This window comes from Ipomoea nil, unplaced genomic scaffold, assembly GCF_001879475.1.
Source record: "Ipomoea nil cultivar Tokyo-kokei standard unplaced genomic scaffold, Asagao_1.1 scaffold0188, whole genome shotgun sequence".
In the NCBI taxonomy this organism is placed as follows: domain Eukaryota; kingdom Viridiplantae; phylum Streptophyta; class Magnoliopsida; order Solanales; family Convolvulaceae; genus Ipomoea; species Ipomoea nil.
In genome coordinates this window covers 4,647,976-4,672,755 of record NW_017616616.1, presented here as the reverse complement: position 1 = coordinate 4,672,755, position 24,780 = coordinate 4,647,976, and the positions used below count along the sequence as shown (strand labels likewise).

Here is a 24,780-nt window from a genome sequence, read left to right as displayed (position 1 = left end):
TTTTCCTTCAGTTACTACCAAAACAGAAACAACACATGCACCCTCACAATACCCAAGCAAGAGATTCGCTGTAAAAAGAAAAAAAAAAACTTCAAGGGAAAGAAGGAAGGAAAAAAAAGATGGAGCAGGAAACCGGCGACGGAGAAAGAAGTAGTAGTATGTATGTAGAGGCCGGGAAAACAGAGAAACAGTGATCAACTTATACTACGATACGGGGTGAAGAAATTAAAGGGAACAAATAAGGTTTAGAATTGGTTGTGGAAGAAACTTGAAGCTAAGAGAATGGTCGTCGATGGAGCTGCAACGTAACTAGCTAGGCTGTAAGTAGAAGGAGATGAATACTCGGTCTTCTCTAGCACAGATCAGATATGGCGACTTGAATTGAAGGAGATGAATACTCGGTCTTCTCTAGCAAGAGAAGAGAAGACTGAAGACCCAGACAACCTTACCCCCAATCAACACTCACAATATATATATATAATTAACCACTTAGAAGAAGAAGAATTGAAGCAACAAAACGACAAAAACTCCGTTTGAGAAATTTCTTCCCAACTACGAGCTAGACTATGTTTGGTCCTTGGCTTCCACGAAATCATACCATTCAACTCATACGCTCTTCAAACCTTGACTAAAATTAACAAAAATTATTAATAAACCATTTAAATGTGTGCTCTGGGTTTTCAAAAAAAAAAAATGTGGTCTGATGATATTACTATTGTCATTTGTATTCCAATCAAGAATGTTAGCATAATCATATTGAACAAATAATGTTATCAAAAAAATATATTAAACAAATAATATAGTTAGAATTAGATTACAGTCACCGAAAAATAAACCTTCTAAATTTTGTCTCACTATTAGAAACAATTATTTATAAAAAAAGTTAATCACTATATTTTATTTTAAAAACGTTGACTAAACCCAACAAATCATAACCAACAAAAGGAACCCCCTCACTTTGGTGAGACTCGATCCCTGGTCATTCTTCCAAAGTTTCACCTTTGTGACCAGTTGAGCTGTCCATGCGGGTGCATTTAATTAATTAATTAAGCAGGTAAACGTTTACTTGATTAACTATATATAATCCTAATTGGAAAAAACACCAAGATTGAAAAAGAAATATTAATATATTCTTTTGCTTTATCTACCTTAAAATTTTATACTATATTATATTATTATGGATCGGTTCGCCATCTTCTTATTTGTATAAGATGAATTTAAAAAGACATCTTATTTCATTGTAAAGATTTCTGTGAAACAATGAGTTTATATTTGATAGTTTCTCCATCAATTTTCTTATCATAAATTTTGTGGGAAGGTAGAATTGGTTGTATGGGGCAACATATATATTTTGCAGAGCATCAAATCTTCCCCCCCTACTTAAATTTTCTAACCAAAATATAAGTTAAGGGTTGACGTGAAATTTGTATTTTATTCAATTCAAACAAAGGAGTAATTTCAACACGTATCTATCTATCCCTGCAGGGAGCAGTAGGGAGACAAAAGCATATATATTGTCAATCTTTCTAGTACTAACACATATACATGCATGATTGATACATGTATGCATCTTTCATTTGGCATATGATACACACACAAATAGTAATTGAAGGTGGATATATAAACTTTGGGTGCTGAACTGACAAAAAATGAATAAATCATCTGAGAATATTACAAAAGTAGTCTGCAGTTGGTTCAGGTTTGTTAGTTTGTATACTGTCTGTCAATGTCAAAATTAAAGCCAAACAGCAGTGATAGTACCAGCATCCATGCATCTAAAAAAACAACAAAACTTGAAAGGTAGAATACTATAACAAAGTTAGATCCCTACACTACACTACACTTTTCGTTTACACTGTTTCCCTACAAAGAAGTGGAGGACAACTAAGATCTACTCATCATATCATGTCACCGCCCTACTTCCTCCAAACTGCCTTCCATGTATTTTGAGAGGCTGCAGCTGAACATACACGATTCAGTAGTTCACATACAACGGCAGGCAGGCATCTGCGCCATCCTAAAATGCATGCCCGGAGGGAGGATCTTATGATCAAGTATGTGTCAGACGAAACAAAAGCTCGCCTAACAAATAACAATGGGAGAATGAATCCCCCCTTGTCACACTTGCCATCCAGCCTAAAATTCACCACCTTCCTTAGCTTGTCTTCCGATTGCCAATCTGCCAAAACAATTATACCCTCCTGAAAACGTAATACATTATTGATGAGGTCAAGAGACCATTAGATACCCCCACTTTAATTTGTAGGAATAATTCACTTTCTTCCATTCCTACCTGATTATATTATATTCCCAGTTCAGTTTTACAATCTTAATTGAATACCAGAGTATGTATCAAATGCATGCGAGCTTTAATTTTCTTTTGTTTCTGAACCGTGCCAAAAGACAAAGCTAGGACAGAGATATCAAACATTAACTGCAGGCACATGTTCGTCGTACAAAACATATAGATAGATAAAGTGAAATAGACGGAAATGAATGTTAAGCTAAGAGGCATTATTATTTTCTGGGGGGCGCTAAAATCAGGCTCAGCTGGTTTCTGCAGCACCAAAGGATCGGAGGCAGTAGTCTAGGAGACAATTTGAGCACGCTAAGTGGATGTTTCCGCCTTACTGTTCTTAATTAGCACATTAGCTGCAAACCTTGAAGCATAAATAGTAGCGCCTAGGCTTGGTGTGGTTTCCCCCTCCTCCCTCCTCATCCTCAATATTAATGCATCTTGCAGCCTGTCTTCTTCTTCTTCTTCTCTGAGGGACTTCTCCAGCTTGTTCCTGCAATGTCTACGCCATGCTGCCTGAATGAAGCAGGCTGCCCATGTCCTCCACTGACGTGAGTAGTATCTCAACTTGTGATGAAGCTGTTTTCTGGGGAGGCGTGGTCGAAACTGAAAAGCAAAAAACTTGAGGAAATCAGCAGTGAGAGCGAAAGCTTCAACATCTGTCAAAGCTTGCACTGTTCTTGTAGAGATGGGTAGACTAGAGGAGGAGTTGGGGTCTAGAGCCCAAGTGAGAAGTTCTTCTCCGCAGAAGTCATCAGCCGTGAGAATATAAGAGTTATTTGTAGTCATAGTTAACAGCTCCCCTGTCTTCACAAATATCATCTCGTCCACCAGATCCCCCTCCCGCACTATGCAAGTCTTTTTTATGTAAAGAACCGGTTTCAGACGATCACACACTGCGTCTAGTAATTGGTCATCCATTGTCTCAAATATAGGAACCTATCATACCATAACCATACCATCCAGCACGAATATAATTAATAACAAAAAAAACTTTAAGTTCTTGGTTCAAAGTTAGTTAAAAAAAAAAAGTGGCTACTGTACTCACTCTTTTGAGTAAATACCAGCAGAGACGATGGTGATTAATGTCTCTCCTCAAGTCTTTAGGGAGGTTAGAAATAAGAGATTCTTCATCAACACCCCTTGTTTCTTGCCATCTATATTGTTCATATTTTCTTATTCTCTCCTTCAAATCATAGGGAAGCATAAGATGGGACATCCACTGCTCTACATCAGTCCTTTTCACTCTCATCTCTTCTACTCTCTCCGTCAGGCTACTCAGGGACTGCAGATATTTCTGCATGCACGTGCACCACCAATTCATTATGTGTAAATTAAATAATAATGTATAGTAGTTTAATTTGACAGTATAGATTTCAGGCCAACTTCATTCATTCAGATTACATAGGTCATAGCTACGTACCTGCATATTGCCAATAAGTAACGAAAACAAAATCAATCCAATGATGGAGATGAGAATGGCGAAAAGGATTTCGCCCTCAAAATTGCTGGTTTCCAAATTTTGACCAAGAGAACTGGTAGATCCAAATATAATATTCAAACAAACAACCAAATTATAATCTATCTCATCAGAAAACTAAAATTATATATATATATATATATATATATATATATATATGGGTGATCACATGTTGCCATGTTGTTATGTGGGGTCATATGGTCAATTACAGGCCATTAGATTAGATAGATCCAATGAATCACATTAATCAAGATTCTTCTAGTGTTTTCGCGCACATTCTCCTACCCAGCGAACTGTAAGGGTAAACTCGTCATAAAGCACCGGAATAGGAAAAATCACATTGTTGTGTGTTTTATTTGTATAATTGGTGCATTATTAGCGTTACTCTGGTGTATTTGTAGATTCCCATTGGTGCCAAGTTCAGGTGCGGCAACGCCTTCCCGTGTGGTTAGTGCGGCCGCACCAATTGTTATACAAATATACACAATCCATGTTATGAAATGCACAACAAAAAACATACACAAATTATGTACACATCACCAAAAACGCGCCATTAGATATGAATAAATACACCATACAGTGTTCGAGAATACACTGTTGGTGTGTTTCCCGTGAGGTCGTGCGGGTTTACGCACATTAAGCATTACACTGGCGCACTTTAAGTACACAACACACGATCACATTAAACATACAAACAAAATACATTCAGAACACAAACTCACGCACCTTAAGTACAAAAGTCACGCATTTTAAGCACAACCCTCCTCACGCACCTTAAGTTTTACACACTCACGCACTTTAAGCACAAGACTCGCGCACCTTAAGCACAAGACTCACGCACCTTAACCACAAAACTCATGCACTTTAAAGTTTCAACAACAACTCACATTAAGTACACACTCACGCACATTAAGCACAAAACTCACACACATTAGGCACAAGACTCACGCACCTTAAGTACAAAACTCACGCTCATTAAGTATTATACACTCACGCACATTAAACACAAATCTCATGCACCTTAAACACAATACTTACGCACATTAAGCACAAAACTCGCGCACATTAAGCATCCGCACGGGAAACCTTCAACCGCACGGAACTTATATATATATATATATATATAGGGTCAGGTTCCTGTGAGAACAGGTCTTCCCGTGCGGTCAGTGCGGCATACACCATTAGGTATGCATAAATGCACCACACAGTGTTCGAAAATACAACATTATGTGTGGTGTATTTTTTTTGGTGTGGTGCATTTTTTGACATTTCATTCTGGTGTATTCTCGAACACTGTATGGTGCATTTATGTATACTAATGGTGTATGTCACACTGACCGCACTGGAAGACCTGTTTTCACAGGAACCAAAATCTATATATACGCACGGGTAGTTATATATGTATATCATTAATTAATTATAAGATAAGATGGAAAAAGCTAATAAAAGTGCGAACCTTACGTTTCTGAGCCCCCACCAGAGGCAGTAGAGAATTTTAGACCAGAATCTCTTCTTCATTATGTTAGATTTGAGAGCATCAAGAAATATTCCAAAATCAAAGTCTTGAGGTTTTAAATTTTCAGGTTCAAGCAGAGGGCAATAAGTATTTAGAAAGGACAACAAAAAGTCTCCTCCTCCTCTACGCCCTAATTTTGTGCAGTAGAGGAAATCTATGTCACAACTGCCATGTTTCTCACAGGCCTTCCGCCAGCATTTATCTTGACGTTCTATAGCAGTGATGTACCAGATGGATCCAGCTACCTGCATGCACCCAGGCCACAATATCATTATCATTATCATTCAAATGGACATTAATTATTACTCGTATTATATATGCATATTTATACTTTAAAATTAGCTAGCTAATATATATATATATGTCGCGTGCGAACCAATCAGCGTGCGCCACGTGTCAGCATTCATTGATCGGGTGCACCTACTTTCACATATACATGCACCTACTTTCTTCTGCAAGTGCATGTAGTTTTTGCCTGCATTCACGGGTGCACCTATTTCACCTACAAGTGCACCTACTTTCGCCTGCAGGTGCATGTAATTTTGCCTTGTTAACATTCATTGATTTGAGTTCAGCGTTTTGTAATACCCCTGAAAACCACTCGCAAACATTCATGCACCTATGTGCAACTACTTATAACTATAGATGCAACTACTTTCGCCTGTAAGTGCATGTAATTTTGCATTGTTAACATTCATTGATCTGAGTTCGGTGGGTAGTAATACCCCTGAAAACCACTCGCAAACATTCATGCACATAGGTGCAACTACTTATAACTATAGGTGCAACTACATATAACTATAGGTGCAACTACTTATAACTATAGGTGCAACTACATATAACTATAGGTGCACTTAGTATTGATGCTCAATGTAAATTTTACTTGCACCTATAATACATTTTACTTGTACTTCGATGTTCAATTATTTATGAAAATGCCACCGCATTTTTTTTAATCCATTAAATCTGGACACGTGTCGCACGCTAATTCGTTCGCATATTTTCTCTTGGGCGCTTCATTCGCACCCGAGTGCAATTTTATATATATAGAGGGATGCACTCAGGTGCGAATAAGTGCCCAGGAAAGAATATGCGAACGAATCAGCGCGTGACACGTGTCCAGATCTAATAGCTTAAAAAACGCAGTGGCATTTTCGTAAATAATCGAACATCGAAGTGCAAGTAAAATCACTTACAAGTGCACTTACTTTCACGTATAAGTGCATGTAATTTTGCCTTGTTAGCATTCACTTCCCGCAAACATTCATGCACCTGGGTGTGCTTATAACTATAGGTGCAACTACTTATAACTATAGGTGCACCTACTTTCACCTATATAAGTGCATGTAATTTTGCCTGGTTAACATTCATTGATCTGAGTTCAGCAGGTAGTAATACCTCTGAAAACCACCCGCAAACATTCATGCACCTAGGTGCAACTACTTATAACTATATGTGCAACTACTTAGAACTATAGGTGCAACTACTTATAACTATAGGTGCACTTAGTATTGATGCTCAGTGTAAATTTTTACTTGCACCTATAATACATTTTACATGCACTTGTAATGCATTTTACTTGCACTTCGATGTTCAATTATTTACGAAAATGCCACAGGCTTTTTAAAAAAAATCAGTATTTCTCATCCATTAGATCTTGACACGTGGACGGACATAATCCATTCCTATTTCGTTCGTGGGCGAAACATTCGCATGTGAGTGAGATTATATATATATGTGTGTAGATCGATCAGATAGATTTGCTTACATAGCTAGCTATCATGTAGAGAAAGAGATTGAACGCAGCACCAGCCCAGGCAGTTTCAGTGAAAATCCCAGAAGTTCGAGTTACTTCCTTGTACAAAGGATATATCGTAAGTAACCTGGGAACAGATTGGACCAAAATCACAACCTTCAGTATGTCTTTGGCCACCAGCATAAAGGGACGGTCCGCGCGGGGAATCATCATGAACAGTACAACCTACGCACAGTACACATACGTTAGTTTTCTTAATCTAAAAATTACTAAGTGTGAATAAAGGTTATACCGCCTTTATTTATACGTACCTGCCGGAGAGGGAGAACAGCTAGGATGTCTATGAGGAAGTAAGAAAAGAAATATCGCTTGTCTATGGCAGATGGATCCACAATCAACTCACCCCTACTAGACACACGAGATGATGGAGCAAAGAAGCCAGTGCGGAATTGCAGAATAATGTGAAATATGTAGAAAAAATCGAAAACGGAACGAAGAATACAAGCAGTGATCTCCAAAGTCCTGTCTAAACCAACGCATTTCTTTTGGTCATCCACCACTGGGATGTAAAAGAAAAGTGGATCCACTGTCGCTGCTAATATGCAGGCAATAAAGAATCTTTTATTCCACCGTTGCAGAAATGGACCTTGGGGGTCATGCATCTTCCTCTTCCACCACCAACAACTAGTAATAGTAGTAGTAGTAGAAGAAGAAAAAGACTGGTTTATATTTGCCTGATGACGATCATGTTAGGCATATAATGTGTGGCTCCAAATCCATGAGATAATTTCACTATTGTTGATTTTCTCCATCATGCACGTACAGTACCACTGCCGCAATATCTCGAGTCATAGCTTGGTTTTCCCACAAAGACAAACACATGGACATGAATATCCAGAAAGAAAAGTTGGGATAACAATTCAGAAGTTGTCACCTTTTTTTTAAAGTTGTCACTTTTTCTTAAAAGGTGTATAATGCTTTGCAGGCGTATGTATTCTTGGCGTATGTATTCTGATGTATATCAATATTGTTAATTATATAGCGTATGTACTGTGATGTATATCAATATTGTTAATACAATATAATTTAATTTAATATTATAAATATAATTGACATATCTGTAACGTATAAAACATTTTTTTTTTTGGACAGAAACATGTCTTATTTATAAATATGATGATCTAAAAAGACAAAGAAAATATACTCAGTGCAGGCTTAATTGGCAATAGAAGAACAACAATCAGGTAATGCAGAACCATCTATGAATGGACAATACTTGCGCTTAGCGACCCATTGTTTGTTCTCCGGGAGGGATCATGACCAAGACGGGTTGGGCGTTGAACCCGGGATGGGGAAGCCTACGATGAACTTCACGATGAGCTTCCTGACACAGGGCGCATAGGTGGCAAAAGACGTGAGTTCCCAAGTCACAAGCAGATTCACACTATTCGCGTTGTATCAAGCTCATCATTTCTTATCATTCTAAGGCTATATTTGGCCGAGTTTGTTTAGGAGTTTATAACTTATTTTAAACACTAATAAGCTATAAATTAAACTCTGTTTAGTAATGTTCTCAAAATAAGTTAGTAACTTCTTAATTAAAACTTTTTACTTCTCTTTTATCCACAACTTTCATGACAAATAATCTTTTATTATTATTATTATTAAACATTTTAAAGAAATGACAAATCCTTTATCCGCACCTTTTATCTTATTATTATTATTATTATTGTTATTTTAAGATTGAATTGATTATCTAATATATATATATATATATATATATATATATATATATATATATATATATATATATATATATATATGATGAATAGGATGAAGATGTTATGGGTTGCTAGATCGTGATTATGCTAACAGTTTTATTTCAAAATGTTATATTTTTTGAAGACAAAATGTTAAATTTTAATATGTAAACAAACTAATTTAAATTGTATGAAGTTGTCCTTTTTAGTCTTTTTACATTTATCAGCTCATCAAACAGCTGATTTTACCAAACACTTTCAATCATAACAACTCTTTAGTTTTCAGCTCCTAGCTTATTACTTTTCAGCTTTCAGCTAGGTTTGTCAAACATAGCCTAAAGCTAGTACTAACACTGTAGCATATTTGCAGCGTGATGATTTAAATATATTGATTTACCAAATCTTAATCATATATGCATGCACCATTTAATTAATTAATTAAGCAGGTAAGCGTTTACTCTCTTTCTTCTTCTTTTTTTTTGGTGAATGGGAGGTAAGCGTTTACTTGATTAACTATATATAATCCTAATTGGAAAAAAACACCAAGATTGAAAAAGAAATATTAACTATTAATATTTCTTTTGCTTTATCAACCTTAAAATTTTATACTTTATATTATATTATTATGGATCAGTTCACAATCTTCTTTATTTGTATAAGATGATCAATTTAAAGATTCTAGAACAAAACAAGATATCTTATTTCAATTCATTGTAAAGATTTTTGTGAGACAATAAATGAGTTTATATTTGATTGCTTCTCCATCGATTTTCTTATCACAAATTTTGTGGGAAGATAGAATTGGTTATATGCGGCAACATATTTTGCAGAGCATCAAGTCTTACCCCTCGTTAAATTTTCCAACAAAAATATACAAGTTAAAGGTTGACGTGAAATTTGGGACAATATATTAGTTCACGAAAGCAGAAAGCTCAGACTTGCCACTGTACGTATTTGATTCATGTCTGCATCGATCACTCATGAACACAACATCATTTTGTTCAAACCATGAAAAGAGTAATTTCAACACCTATTTATTCTATCTATCCCTGCAGGCAGTAGGGAGACAAAAGCATATATATTGTCAATCTTTCTAGTACTAACATATATACATGACATATGATACACACAAATAGTAATTGAAGGTGGATAAACTTTGGGTACTGACCTGACAAAAAATGAATAAATCATCTGAGAATATTACAAAAGTAGTCTGCAGTTGGTTCAGGTTTGTTAGTTTGTATACTGTCTGTAAATGTCAAAATTAAAGCCAAACAGCAGTGATAGTATCAGCAGCCATGCATCTAAAAAAACAAAACCTGAATACTATAACAAAGTTAGATCCCTACACTACACTACACTTTTCGTTTACACTGTTTCCCTACAAAGAAGTGGAGGACAACTAAGATCTACTCATCATATCATGTCACCGCCCTACTTCCTCCAAACTGCCTTCCATGTATTTTGAGAGGCTGCAGCTGAACATACACGATTCAGTAGTTCACATACAACGGCAGGCAGGCATCTGCGCCATCCTAAAATGCATGCCCGGAGGGAGGATCTTATGATCAAGTATGTGTCAGACGAAACAAAAGCTCGCCTAACAAATAACAATGGGAGAATGAATCCCCCCTTGTCACACTTGCCATCCAGCCTAAAATTCACCACCTTCCTTAGCTTGTCTTCCGATTGCCAATCTGCCAAAACAATTATACCCTCCTGCAAACGTAATACATTATTGATGAGGTCAAGAGACCATTAGATACCCCCACATTTTTCTGCTCATTCCTTATTCCAAAGCTGTGATGACTGATGACCTTTAACCTTGCAAACAAAGGTAGTCTAGCCTATCATCTCTCCTCACCTTTGGTGTATGTGCAACTACCTACAAAAATTACAGCATGCATCACTATGTAAAAACCATCACTGTGTATATTCTCTTTCTCTTGATCCTGTAACAAGTTTACTTACTTATGCTATGACATCTATATCTAGGAAATTTAGATCTACTGGCAAACCTAGGGTGTCAATGAACATACACCCACAGTGGGTTTCCATATAAATCATTCATGAAGGTATACAGGGAAGAATGTAAATTCAATGTCCATGATTTTGACTGAATTGTTGAAAGGTATAATTTAATATATATTGCACAAGTCAAAAACTAGTTATTACCTCGGATGACGTGGTGAAGATGGTTGATCTGGTGAAGACCGTTGCCCATGAAATCTGCGCTGTTCAAAACCTCCCCTAGGTCGACCCCCTTCACCTAACAGGGCTTGTTCATTTGTACCTGAGATGCCTACTGGTCCCAATGACCCAAACTCCAACTGCTCCCCGTGTGATCCATAATTGGCATTATGGTCAAATGGATATATCATTACAACAGGGGGGCCATTAGAAGACGCTCCCATAGGGTTCATTGAAGTTAGAGGATACATGCCATATGTTACATTTGGACCACTACTCTGATTTGAATTTGCATGCATAGGACCATTTTGTGATGGGTATGAATTGAATGAGCCATTTCTATAGGAGTTCCACGGTCTGTCTGCTCGGCTCTCACTGGAAGAAAACCTATCAGTTCTTGAGTTTGACTTCTCAGTTGGGTTGCGGTTGTGGCCACGTCCAGCACCTCTTGGGTTTGAATTTGCATTCCAGTTTCCCTCCCTGTCACCATTGTCACTTCTCTCATTGTTGTAATTTCCACGTCTGGTACCAGAAGAGTTACGATCCCTTGCAGAGACCTTCTGAAGCAGAAAAAGCAAATTACATAGGTTATCATCCACTTAAAAGTAAAGAAATGAAATTTCTTCCAGAAAAGAACAAAAGCAATAAAATATCATTTGTGATAAGAAATATGTGTCATAAGATTAATCAATCAGACCTAGACACTCTAGTGCACAAGAATCCATAACAGTATATAGTTCTATAAGGAAACCAATCTTACTGGATGATTTGGCAGATAAGTCCCTGTCCCACTGCGATATCTTGGCATATCATGTTGAAACATATTTGCGGGCCTATCAGAAACAGATTGGATAGGTGCAATGGGTACATGATGACCATAGTTCATGAATTCAGTGAAAACATTTGTGTTGGTTGAAACTGGTCTTCCAGGTCCATCCCAAGGGAAGCGACCCTGCAGATACATAGGGGGCACCATTACTGGTGAGGAATAAACCAAAGGCCCAGGATATCTTGGACTTTGGCAAGACCTGCCATATTGCAAATTCTGCCAATGGCTAGCGAAGTCACTGTTAAGGATATCAGACTTATGTTCATGAGAAGATACATCCATAGCAGCCCCTCTAAAAGAATGGGAAGGGTTCAAAACTTCAGACTGGTCAAGTCCCTCTGATGAATCGAAATTCTGACCAGAATCACTATTATCAATGCTTTCTTCCCCACCACAATGGTTTGTGGATGCATCAGGAGTACCTGCCTTAGGTGGAATGTTGTAAAAAGGAAGATTAACCATTGTGAAAAACGGAACTGGTGGACCTGTAGGGTAAAATGCAATGACTCCAGAATTATCGCCTAATCTTTGTTGAGAACCCCCGGGACCTATAAGCATTGGTGCAATAGGCATCATCGAGTCTGATCCACTTGTCTGGGCAAGTTCATATTCAGGAGGGAAAGGCATAGGAACACTATATGAGGAAACCGATTGAACTCCTTGGCCTCTTTCTGCTACTTCAGTGCAAATATCTGGCAGTGAATTCCAGTCTTGGTCATCATCCTCATTTTGATTAGGTACAGGTTCAGACATCATTTTACCTTTTCCATAACCAGTTGCTGCTTCTGCAGCAACTGTTTTCTTTCCCCTTCTTTCCCTAGCTGATTTTGAGGATTTTGCAGATGATCCATCCCAGGAACTCTCAGAAGAAGCCTTACTCCTTAGAGGACTACTGTGAGCAGTGGATGACAACCTTGAGCTAGCCATTCTTTCTTCAGCATAAGCATCACTAGTTCCGCTATCCTGAACCTGGAAATTATCACGCCAGTCTTCCCTGATATGCCCACGCTTTTCCTTTGTATGCTTCGGCTGATATCTCAAGGAACTATTGGAGCCACTTACCCAAGATGGAGCGACAAAGTTCTGACCTGACGGCATAGAGTGCAACTTCTCTTCTGACTGATGCATTTCAAAGTTACCACTGTTTGGGTCAAACCCAACAGTCGAGCCCGCATCCTGCTCTGGCCAAAAATCATTTTCAGCATCGCTCACGCTCACGTCTGTAGAATTAAAATTTTCACTATTGCGCTCATTAGGGTCTTCAGAACTTGGGCTCAACCCAAGGCTGGGGAAGTAATGGGTCATATGGGGTGGCAACAATCCATGGGGAAATTGAACATTTGAAAATGTAGGATCAATCATGGGAAAATTAGTAGGAACCAATCCAGGCATATTGCGTTGAGGATATCCCATGGAAGCTAAAAAGGAAGGTGAGATGGGAAAAGGAAGGTGACTTGAAGCTAAATTAAATGGAAGATGAACTTGACCATTAAAACCATGAAATGAAGTTGAAGCCGCCATCATGTTCACAACATCTTGCTCTTCCTCATGCAAAGCCTGTGTCCCACCGGTAGAAGCAAGCTCTTCATTCAAGGCATCTAAGCCTGAATCATGGTGATAGCTATTTGATCCACTATTGGAATTAGTTGCAGCATCAAGACTTTGATGGGATGGGGCATGCCTGACAGATGATGTGTCATCATTTAAAGAGTGCCCACTATTGCTAGTTGAATTTTCAGATCCAGCATTCTTCCTCGTGTTACTATTATCCACCTTTGTAGGAGTAGGATGCATATCCACACCTTCTGGTAATCTGCTATGCCTACCTTGACTGGACATGTCACCATATGAGTCAGTTAGTTCAGGGCTGGATTGAGTTCGGGCAAAGACAAACCTTCCCTGGATTTCATTTACCAAATTGTCAGATTTTAAACTTCTTTGACTTCTATCAGTATGCAAATCCTGATGAGAAGTGGTTTCCCTAGTAACATGATCAGACACCCTTGAAGTGATCAAATTTTTATTACTTCTCTGGTTTTGGGCATATAAAGTAGAATTCTCATAAGTTTCAGGCAGAGCTCCATCAGCCTCTGCATTGCAATCAGAAGAGTTTTCATTTACTCTTTTGGGATTTGTACTGAACCTCAAGTTCTCAAGTTCAGGGAGATGATCTTTAGTTGACAATCCTTGATGCCACAAATCAGCAACTGGTGCATCAGGACGATGGCCACTGCCGTGCCTTTCCCATGTATTCATGAAAAACTGATTTACTTCATAAATAACATTTTCTTTCGGACAATCTAATAACCTTTCCAACCTTTTGGCACCAAACGTAAATGCGCTTCGTATCCTAAAAAAATTACCTGCCAGCAAAACACAGAATCCACATGAATCACTACTTGGAAAATCATGCCAAGAATTTCAAGAAAAAAATTTGCAGAATGACCAAGCAAAAGTAGCTACGCAATACACACAAGAACCTCAAAGTTGTAAACTATCAGAATGATACATAGCTGTCCCAACAGTCACAAATGTAGATTCATACTATTTTGGAACAATAATCAATAAATTTTCTTGAAAAAAAAAAAAAAAGAGAGAGAGAATTTACTGCTAAGCCATATCAACATAAAACAGATAGGGGATAAAGGTCATTAAAGACTCAATATTTCAAATACCTTTACTGACACTACGCCCAAGGTTGTTGTTTACTCGTAAAGGATCAATAACATTAAAATGTTTAGAAACAAAGGGTTGTCCTGGAGTTTCCTGGATACCAGGGAGAACTGCATATACAGCGCTACAAGAGTCCAGAAATCTTTTGGTGAGAAGCAATTCTCCGCTATCTTTTCGGGGAGGTTGCGCTGTAAGATACAACCAAGATAAACATCACCAATAGAAGCAAACAGTATGACATTAAATGAGAATTTTTCACATTCTATTACCATTTACATCTGGGAGTGAACTGATGGGTACCGGTCCCCACAAACTAACACAAAAATTATCCCAGTCAAAGTTGCTGAAGAACTCCAAGAAGCGGTACAGCACCTGCAGTGAGAATTCATAACATTGTTCAATATGTTTCAGCTTAAAAATAAAGAATCAAATCAAGACCTTGAAAGGGGACTTCTATATCGATCATAACTATAGCAAACCTCAAGAGGTCCAGTAAAGGACTTGTTGAACACATGAAATATGTAAAGAACCAGGGCCTCCAGTGCATAAGTTGAAATAAGACCATGATGTGCACCAAGTATACGGCTTTCATAATAACACCACGCCTTAATCAAAATAATACTCCGTTTGAATAAATGGTTCTGGCTGATCAAGTGATCAACCTACAAAAGCATTAACACAAAGAAGACAAGAAGTAATATTAAGCTTCATGCTTTTCTTCACATCATTAGACATCCAGAAAACACTACTAACCTCCTCAAGGAAGCAGAGGGTACACAACCCACCAAGTTGATTAAAAGATATGTCAACCACGATATTTTCTACCAGACATTTAATTATCTTCACCTGCCCAGAAAAGAGAATGGAATAGAAATATAAAAAAGTAGGACATCTGAACATTCAAGTTCCAAATACTTTCTTCATTGAACTCCTCCAAGAAGCATTTCAAACACATCACAAATAAGGGAATATATAACATTTTTTCTATGTTCTAAATTTAGAAATCAAAAGCAAAAAATTGAGAGTAAAAATATAGCACTTCAGAGTTCAGATTTAAATGCTGATTGATAATAAAGGACTGCTTTCCAGACAAGCATACATTAACAACTTCATTTGGCTACTAACAACTTTTAAGTCAATGAAAAAATTAAAGATCACTTTCCCCACCCAGATAAAGTTCATATGAAAAAATAATAATAATAATAGTTATCTACCACTTTTCCACTAGGCACTTAGCATGTCTAGAACACAATTAAATTTTGAGATGATGCTATCTTCTCATCAAAGAGTGGGTTATAATAGAAATGGTGTAGCTAGTGAGCTTGAATACTACAATTCTGTCACTCAAGCTACAATGTGTTGAAGCCATTTCAGTTTCATGCACCAGAGTTGTGGGAGAATGAAAAATATGTGGAATAAAGAAACATGTCCAACGTAAACAAGTTATGTGTTGCAATGTGGAAATATTCAATAGATAGACTAAGCACAATTACACTTCTCCAATATAAACAAAAAGAGGATGGAGAGAACAACTTACTTCTGCCTGAATATACTGCACTTCCTTGACACGAAATTCAGCATTCTCATTTTTCTCCTCTTTCTCTAGCATATCACGAACTTGATGAGCCCATGTATCTTTCAAACTCTGATTATCACTGAATGCAGTTAAATCAATATCTCCGTCAGGTAGGTATGTCTTCAAGGGCACAGATCCAAAAGTAAAAACCTGGGGAAAAGGAAAACTCAAATGAGAATAATTCACAAACCATAAATAACAATAATAGAAAATAGTAACACTTAAAGCAGAAAAGGCCAGAAAATTCCTTCATTTAAAAATACACAGAACAGCAACTCTAGCATCTCCTTCCACCCATGAATACTCATAACAAAGAGTGACAGCTCATTGATGATTCATAACTATCCCAAACAGTTAAGTGGTCAGCTCTGCTGGAACAGTCTAATACACTACAATTAACTACTTTGATCAGCTCATATCCTGTGTGTGCAAAACAGGTTTTTACCATGATGCTCTAGTTCTTTATAAGATGTGAAGCTTGATATCATCGTTCTACACATCAATACAGAATTACCAAAACTGTAATACTACTTATCATCTCATTTCCAATTTCAAATACGGTGGTGACTCTTGCACACACAATTTAGGCCTGAAAACTATGTTCATAGTTTTGTAAGTTTTTCCACTTGCAATTTCTAAATAAATATTCCAAACCACTATTAAATTTCTTTAAAATGTGTTTTTCAACAAGTCATTGCAGTTTTGATTGACTAATCATATATCCATTGAACCCTGAAGACAGATGTAAGAAAAATTTGCATAGTAGAACAATGTAGCAAAGTGAACAATATTTTTTGGTACTCATGTCAAAACAGCAATTATAGAATGACAAAACAACCTGACATGGGAAACATTTGGTGATTAGCCGCTGGACATAATCAGCAACTGCATTTCTGCGCTCCTCAGATGGTTTGTTGGGTTGAATCCGAGCAATGAGTTCGGCAGTTCTCTCCTCTGCCTTCAACCATCTTTCCGAGTCCAAACCCTGGATGACAGGTGCAGCATTGGGCAATAGCCCATTTGGCAACGGCCGAGCCGGCTCTGCCCATCCTTCATGTTCACCCATACACTACAAGTATAGAAAACCACTTGAAAATACTCAATTTTTACGTGGACCTCTAACCTCAAAAGCCAATCTTTCTCTCGAGCAACTCACGAGATGCTCTTGGAATTCCAAGTCCAACCTTCTTTCTTTCAAACAGCTCTACTTATAAACTGGGTTATAAAAATTTAAACAAGAAACCTGAAAATACAGCAAAACAATAAACAAAAATATAAATCATATCATCCGGGACCAGCAGATTAGATAGACCCCGGAAAAGGAAACCCTAATAGTGGATGAATGGATTTAAAGGGGAGAGTTTATCAAACTCTAAATCTAACTCTATATATTTGGAGCAGTCAGCAATGTCGGGCAAATCAAAGAAACCCTAAATGGCAAACTCAATACATATTATATATATAAAGATTGGGATGTTCACTTTTAGGAAGAGTGAAGACGGCGAGTTGGGATTGATAAATTGCAGAAATCTGTTTGAAATAAAGTTGAAAAAAATCAAAACATTTTCTCTTCCTTTGGATGAAGGGAAGAAAGGGGCGTGAAAGAACAGGAATTCGCAGAGACCGGGGGAGAAAAGCTTCGACGCTTGTGGTTGTAGGAAATCTTATGTGGGGGGTTGTTGTTGTTGAAAGATACTATACAACAAGGGTATATTTTTTTATTACTAATTAATATATTATATTATTTATTGATGTAAATCACAATACTACTAAAAATGAAAAGTATTCAATCAATTATACTTTTATCATTTTTGACAATGACAATGTTTTTTACATTATAAATTTGATCATCATATAATACACACAAATTGGGCCATTACATGAAGGTAACATAGAGAGTATAGTACTATAGCATTGAGCTACATAAACATTCTCAATAGCCCATACAAGGATTTCATCAACTGCCCAAATAAGGTTCCTTTTATTCTTTTCTCATCCATCCCACAATTTTGGTGCGCCCAAAACTCTTAAGCATGAATTCAAGTTTACATGCATTCAACAACCTTTGCAAGAGATATTTAGATTATAGTTAATTAAGGTGAATTAATCTTATTGCATTAAAATAAAATATAAATATTAGTGTACTTTGCACCCAAAAAATAAATATGATTAAGGGTCAATTTGAAAACTCAGTAAATAATTTGCAGGGGTCATTTTTTAAATTTTATTGTGTTTAGGTATTTCAATAATAATAAAGTCAGTGGAAATTGTCTTCATAGATTTTTTTAGTTGGAAAATATTTTTAAAATTCTTTAATTTTCAATATTTATCTTTTATCTTTCATCTCTTTTATAGTTTGTAGAGTATTATTAACACCACCATTTATGACATTCAGACAAACACCAACAAAATAAATTATTTTCTGTAAAATGAGTTATTTTACCAGTTTTCAAACTGAATTTAAATTTAAATTGTTTGGTGATAGTTATGGTCGTGGAAAATATAATGATTGGATAGTAAAGCTAAAACTATTTATTGTAAATGGAAAGCTCTTATGAGGGTCTTCATCTTCATGCTTTAATTTTACTACAAAAAGTGAATATACAAACTTCACTACCTGAGGGCTTTCCTTTAGCTTACTAGGATAGTTCCATACTAAAATCTTGTTTAATCGATCACTTTTTTATATAATTACAGTTTTGGGGAGTATATATATGATACAAGCTAAGCTAGAAGTGAGTATAACTTGTGAGAATATGTGCAGGCCGGGCGGATGAAGCAATTAATTAATTTGCTTAAAACTATATATAATTATATGTTCATACTCCAGTAGTCATTATCTCCAGCTGCCTAACTGGACTTGTGTTTTCCATTACACCACAATATTCCTGGGTCCAGGCATGAGGAGATTGTGAAGTTAACAATGGCCACTGTATGTTCCTCTGCTTTCTCGATTTCCTAAGAACATGAGGAGGTTTCATGCGGTGTTTCCTTATCATTTCATTCACTGCTCTCAGATAATTGCTTGAATCATGGTCCCTCAGGATTGTACCATTCGAACCATACGCTGTTGGGTCGCTCAGAGTTTCTAGCGGATGAGGGGAATTCAGAAAGACCCTTAGAGCTTTCCTGGTAGAGGAACAATTGTTGTTTTCCAATGTATACAAGGCACTGCCGTTAGGGAGTAATGGATGAGGTGGTGATAGCTTCTCATCTGGTTGGAGGATGAATGTTTTTCCCATTGGAGAGTATAACAGTTTCTGCAAGTTAAGAAACAAACAGTTTTAATTTTGGCATAAAACAGTAGTTACAGTGAAGATAGATATATATGGTCTCACATACATTCTTGTTGAGGCAAGGATGGGACCTGAATGTAGCATTCAAACGTTTGAGAACTGTGGCAACATGGTTGGGATAGTTGCAGGAGAATGCTCTGGGAACAATGTCTCTGTGCATCATAACACTGTGAACATGATTCTCATTCAAACCCAGTTGTTCCAGGACTTTTTCGCCGCCACAGAACACATATGGTGCTCCGAACATAACAACTGGTAGAAGGGAGGTTGGGGTGACAACCTTTCTTGTGAGTAGCATCAAGTTGACTAGAAGTGAGAGACTTCCTCCAAGAGAGTGGCCAGTGAATTGAAGCTTAGCTTGATCTCCATGATCATTCAAATGCTGCTTTATTGTTGGCAAGAATTGCTCATAGATTCCCTTTGCAGCTTCATAAATCCCTCTATGAACTAACACATCTGTATCCTGCAGAAGACGAATTCCATTTCATATATATATATACTCATCAGATCACTCTTAAGCAAGCTAGCTAGGTAGGTTGAAGATCTATATATCCTGGCTGGCCACTTACTTCAAACTTGGTAGGTTCAAAAAAGAGATTTGCCTGCCAAGATGCAAGAGAGTCTGATCCCTGGATTATGAAACAGCGTGTGTGTGTGGTGGAATCGTCGCAAACAAACCAGTGACAAGGTGAGGATTGTGGTGACTGAAGTTCCCTAGCTGCCTCCTCTTTTGTCTTCTCACCTGCAGCCACCACTGCAGTCACTGCTGATGCAGCAGCCACATATGCAGCCATCTCTGATGAAGTGCTCTCTTCTTCGAGTTCTTGGCAGCTTTTGTTCGGGTGCAATGGCAGCGATTTATCATCTCCCTGTGGTGGGGGCTGTAGTGAATAAGTATCGTGAGATAAAAGGTCCTTAGCACGAGATTGGACATAAGAAGCAGCTGAAGCAGCAATTTCATAAGCAACAGGTGGGCGGGGAAGTAGACTACGCTTTTGTTGGGGCTTATTATTTTGATTTTGATTTTGATTTTGATGAGCTGCTGTGGCTATGGGCATGGAATCCTGCTCAAACATCATTATTGAAGATGTCACAAAATCCAGACCATAGTATCTGCGCAGATCTTTGGCCTGCACCATAGTATATTATAAAATTGTTAAATCCTACCAGCTGTCAGCTCTGCCCGCAATAAGCTATCTAAGAGATCAGATCGATCAGTATATATGTATTCTGCTAATTAATCGCTGGAGAGCTAGAGATGAGACAAAATACATACATACATATACATACCTTGATTTCTGGGATAACATAAGCCATGTTGCACAAAAAGGCAAGTCGAGAGAAGATCATAATATTTGAGGAGGACACACGTCTTAACATGTTGGAAAATGTTGTCCTCTCTATGCTCTTCATCTCCCCTTGGTCATCGTCTTCGTCCTCGTCATAGCTCACTTCGCATTCATGTTCATCGCAACCTTCAACGTTGTCCTCTTCGCTTTCTGCATCAGCATCAATATCGTGCTTCTGTTTGTGTCTCCAATCAGTTCGGAGTTCCATAAGCCTCTCAACCCAATTGGACCTCTTCCAATTCCGCCTCTGCTCATCAGGATCGCTCTCCCCCTCCGTCATGTTATGATCATCATCACTCTGGAACACCATTTCCTCCACTTGTAGTACTATTTCCTTATTAACCGTTTCCGAATCCAGTAAGAATGAGCGTAGAGCAGCGGGGATGAAAGAGCTCGGAAACTTGAGGCTAAAGATGTTCCCGGTGGAGCGGTTTTTCTTCAACTTGTGCGCGGGGGCTGAATTCCTAATATGGTTGACAGAACAGCATATATTAATATTGTTGTCGGAGAAAGAGCGGCGGAAGAAGCTTCTGGTGACGGGAGGGTTGATCGTCGACAGAGAGGTGCACGCCATGGGGGCGGTGCATGCAACTCGTTTGTCTCTGATCGATCTCCTGCAATGCAATCACCTAAACCTAATTAAGAAACTTAAGCAATGCCCGCAATTGCAAGAAACGGTTTGGTTTGGTGAGCAGTGCAAGGAATGAAAAGCTTCAGTTCTTGGGCATGACTTGTTCAAAATAGAAGAGTAGAAGCCAAAAACACCTACCTAGCTAATAAAGATATTATAAAAATATAATAATGACAATTAAGAGAGACAGGGTAGCCTTTGTTTGCAACGAGAATATACAATGTAACTAATGGATTCCATATTATATTGTTGACATGCTACACTTCCTCCGATGTTTTCGATTGATGAATAGGTACTAGAATCCATATTTCACTAATTTCAAAACATTCATTACCATGCATGTCGCTATAACCTTTTTCTTTTCAAATAATATATATATATATATATATATATATATATATATATATATATATATATATATATAATTGTAGAATTATATTTATATTAATATTAATGAAGTAAGAATTATAGAAATGATATATTACTAAATATAACTATGGTAACATTTAATTAAATCTAAATAAAATTAAACTTACCAATTGAAGAATGTAAGAAAAAGATATTGTGTATGCATGTAAATGGTAATAATAATGTGAAAGATAACAGAAGTTATAACGGCAAAGATATTTTTGTCCAAATAATTATGTAGTGTATATATATATATATATATATATATATATATCGATCTCCTTAATTCGCTTCGTCTTATGAAACAATGAAGCATAATATGTGTAGGTAAAGCCCAGATCAGAGGTTTGAGGTAGCTAGTTAGCATTCGAAACCAAGGCAGCATCTCTAGCCTACCATTTAATGCTCATCGATCGTCAACGTTTTTTATTTAGAAACACAGAAACCGCTCACCTCCTTACAATGGAAGGCCATTGACTAACAATGACTACTTTTTCTTTATAATCTTGGGCGCCTCACAATGAAATTAGCTAGCTGCGCTAGGGAATAAATTATTTCTTGCAGTTACGTGCAGATCGTGCTTAATTTTAATTCTTCCCTAGTTGTGAGGGTTTTTTGTTTTCAAACCCAACACAAATTGGGTAACCAACCACGTACATACTATGGAAGCTCAATACATGCACAAACAAGAAAACACCTAAAATGGAATAACCCGTTCAATTCGTCGAATTGTTGAGCTTGATAAACACAAAATTTTGAGTTTAATTTCTTATAATCTATTGAGCTGTTTATTAACTTTTTTAATTTGAGTCGATCGAATAATGTACATCCTTATGATTCTTGGGGTAATGAATACATACTTTCACGTAAATTAAAGAAAACACCTAACATATGCACAATTATTAGGTGTATGTATGCATATCTAGTAGCTACCCCTGATAGTCTGATACTGATTTTCCAACTGAAGCATTGCATTTTCAATTACTCACACTTCTCACTAACGCAAAATCTAATTACAACGGCAAATATGGTGCACACGGTTGCAAAAACAACGTCGTTTTACTTTTAAAAAAATCATTTTCGATTCCTGTTAGTTACGTAAACATATATTCATAATTTTATAATTTCACATCCTGAATGTATAGTTATGAAGTTATGGATGTGTAGTTATGCATGCAATTTTGAATGTATAGTTATAAAGTTATGGATGTGTAGTTATGCATGCAATTCTGAAGGTATAGTTATGAAGTTATGGATGTATAGTTATGCATGCAATTCTGAAGGTATAGTTATGAAGTTATGGATGTGTAATTATGCAATTCTGAATATATAGTTATGAAGTTATGGATGTGTAATTATGCAATTCTGAATGTATAGTTATGAAGTTATGTATGTATAATTATGAAGTTATGGACGGTAATCAAAACTGATTTTTTTTTTTTTAAGTTAAACGTTAAAACGACATCGTTTTTGCAACGGTAAGCACCATTTACATAAGGACTCAATTACAACCACATGGGCTTGTACGTGGCCATTGCCAAATCTACAATTATTACTGTGTGGACCATATTTTGTCTATTGTAAAATAATGTACATTCATTACAAAAATAATGTACATTGTCTTCAGGGGATGTACATTATTTTTGTTCTGAGTGTATATTATATTATATAATGTACATTTAGTATATTAAAAATGCATTTTTTATTATGGTGCACAAAACATTGTGTGGATCATGATCCACACAATAATTTGCCCCAAATCTATCAACAAGGAAAAGACTGACCCTGTTAAGCAAAACCCAAAATATATATGCTATAGGCCCAATGAGCAGGTGTAGCCCAAACTTACCCTCATAGAGGCCCAATTCTACTTCTTTTTTTTTTTTTTTTGGAGGGGACATCTGATATGATCCATATTTCACTTGTAGCGTTGCACTCTTATTCTATGAACATGGCTAATTCGAAAATTTTTAACATGACCAAACATATAAAAGTTAATTTTAATTTCTGATTTTATAGTTGTAATTATCTTCTTTCTTTACCTATTATGGTTTTAAAAATAAAAGAATAATCGTAACAAAATCGCATACTCCATATGAAGATAATGTCGAGCAAGTGATAAAGGATGGGTTCAAGAGATTCAACATAAAGACAAACATATTTGTTGGAAGTTGGAGGAAGTTTGGGTTAATTGGATGAGGACAACCTCAATTTGTTCCTTCTTGCATCCAATATGGAGTGGAGATTTCGCCGAATGGCATGCCATGCCACCACTACAAATTATTATGTGGACCCAGGTTCACTTTATAAGGTGAATTCAAGTTTAAAATTACACAATTACATACTGAATGTACAATTTAATGAATTTACATACTAAATATAATTTAATATGTAAATTGTGAATATTAGACTCAGATTCATTATGTAAAATGGATCCGAGTCTATGGTATAACTGTTGTGCCACCACCAATCACCTACCAGTGGTCCAATATTGTCATCTTATTATTAAGATTCCAAGTGCACCCTCATCTCTCCATTCATTCCTGCCCTTCTCAGTTCTCACTCATCGTCACCAATGATGCACAAACCTATCACCCACCACCAAGTGTCCCTTTTGAAAACCAGTCCAAATTCAACTCACTTTGAATCTATATATATATATCCAGGTACGTGTCAAAAATATGTTATTACCATATATTGTATATAGAGCATGAGTCTCATATATGAATTACTGACTTGAACATTGACAAATACAGACAAGAAAGAAAAAGGTAGGACAGTGAATTGAAACGCACTGTAGATATGGAGGCGTTTTTTTCGTAACAATTTCTTCTGTGGATGGCAAAAAGCGACGACTGTTTGTGAGGGTGAGCGGATAAAAAGCGACGATTTTCCGGTGAGTGGATAAACAGGGCTGCAATTATTTCTGACCTAACATCCCAACGCCCAGCGTCCAATATTCTTCTCCCACGTGTAACCACCATACAATTCAGTACTATGAATTTGTTTTTGCATGCGTT

General features: G+C 36.9%; 3 protein-coding genes across 7 annotated transcripts; all 3 read right to left on the bottom strand.

Annotated features, from left to right (window-relative positions):
* Window positions 1–2,259: 2,259 nt before the first annotated feature.
* Window positions 2,260–7,789, bottom strand: LOC109185599 (cyclic nucleotide-gated ion channel 1-like). Its single transcript, XM_019335547.1, has 6 exons — window positions 7,360–7,789; window positions 7,061–7,273; window positions 5,233–5,537; window positions 3,720–3,831; window positions 3,345–3,593; window positions 2,260–3,235 (listed from the first exon to the last, which is right to left on the bottom strand). Exons 1-6 carry the CDS (start codon window positions 7,708–7,710, stop codon window positions 2,609–2,611), a joined length of 1,857 nt encoding a protein of 618 aa, XP_019191092.1. The 5' UTR covers window positions 7,711–7,789; the 3' UTR covers window positions 2,260–2,608.
* Window positions 7,790–9,941: 2,152 nt separating this feature from the next.
* LOC109185554 lies at window positions 9,942–17,768 on the bottom strand. 5 transcript variants are annotated; one of them, XM_019335494.1, is made up of 10 exons: window positions 17,558–17,768; window positions 16,911–17,319; window positions 16,038–16,228; window positions 15,254–15,346; window positions 14,980–15,162; window positions 14,770–14,872; window positions 14,503–14,688; window positions 11,759–14,190; window positions 10,984–11,558; window positions 9,942–10,527 (listed from the first exon to the last, which is right to left on the bottom strand). In XM_019335494.1, exons 2-10 carry the CDS (start codon window positions 17,140–17,142, stop codon window positions 10,518–10,520), a joined length of 4,005 nt encoding a protein of 1,334 aa, XP_019191039.1. In that variant the 5' UTR covers window positions 17,143–17,319; window positions 17,558–17,768; the 3' UTR covers window positions 9,942–10,517. The 5 variants fall into 5 exon arrangements, with proteins under 5 accessions (XP_019191039.1, XP_019191045.1, XP_019191041.1 ...); XM_019335500.1 differs by having other exon boundaries at window positions 9,942–10,693; window positions 16,911–17,768; XM_019335496.1 differs by having other exon boundaries at window positions 10,984–11,555; window positions 16,911–17,768.
* An 889-nt stretch (window positions 17,769–18,657) lies between these two features.
* LOC109185595 lies at window positions 18,658–21,384 on the bottom strand. Its single transcript, XM_019335533.1, has 4 exons — window positions 20,663–21,384; window positions 19,942–20,502; window positions 19,419–19,835; window positions 18,658–19,336 (listed from the first exon to the last, which is right to left on the bottom strand). The coding sequence occupies exons 1-4, from the start codon at window positions 21,293–21,295 to the stop codon at window positions 18,896–18,898; spliced, it is 2,052 nt and encodes a 683-aa protein (XP_019191078.1). The 5' UTR covers window positions 21,296–21,384; the 3' UTR covers window positions 18,658–18,895.
* Window positions 21,385–24,780: the final 3,396 nt, after the last annotated feature.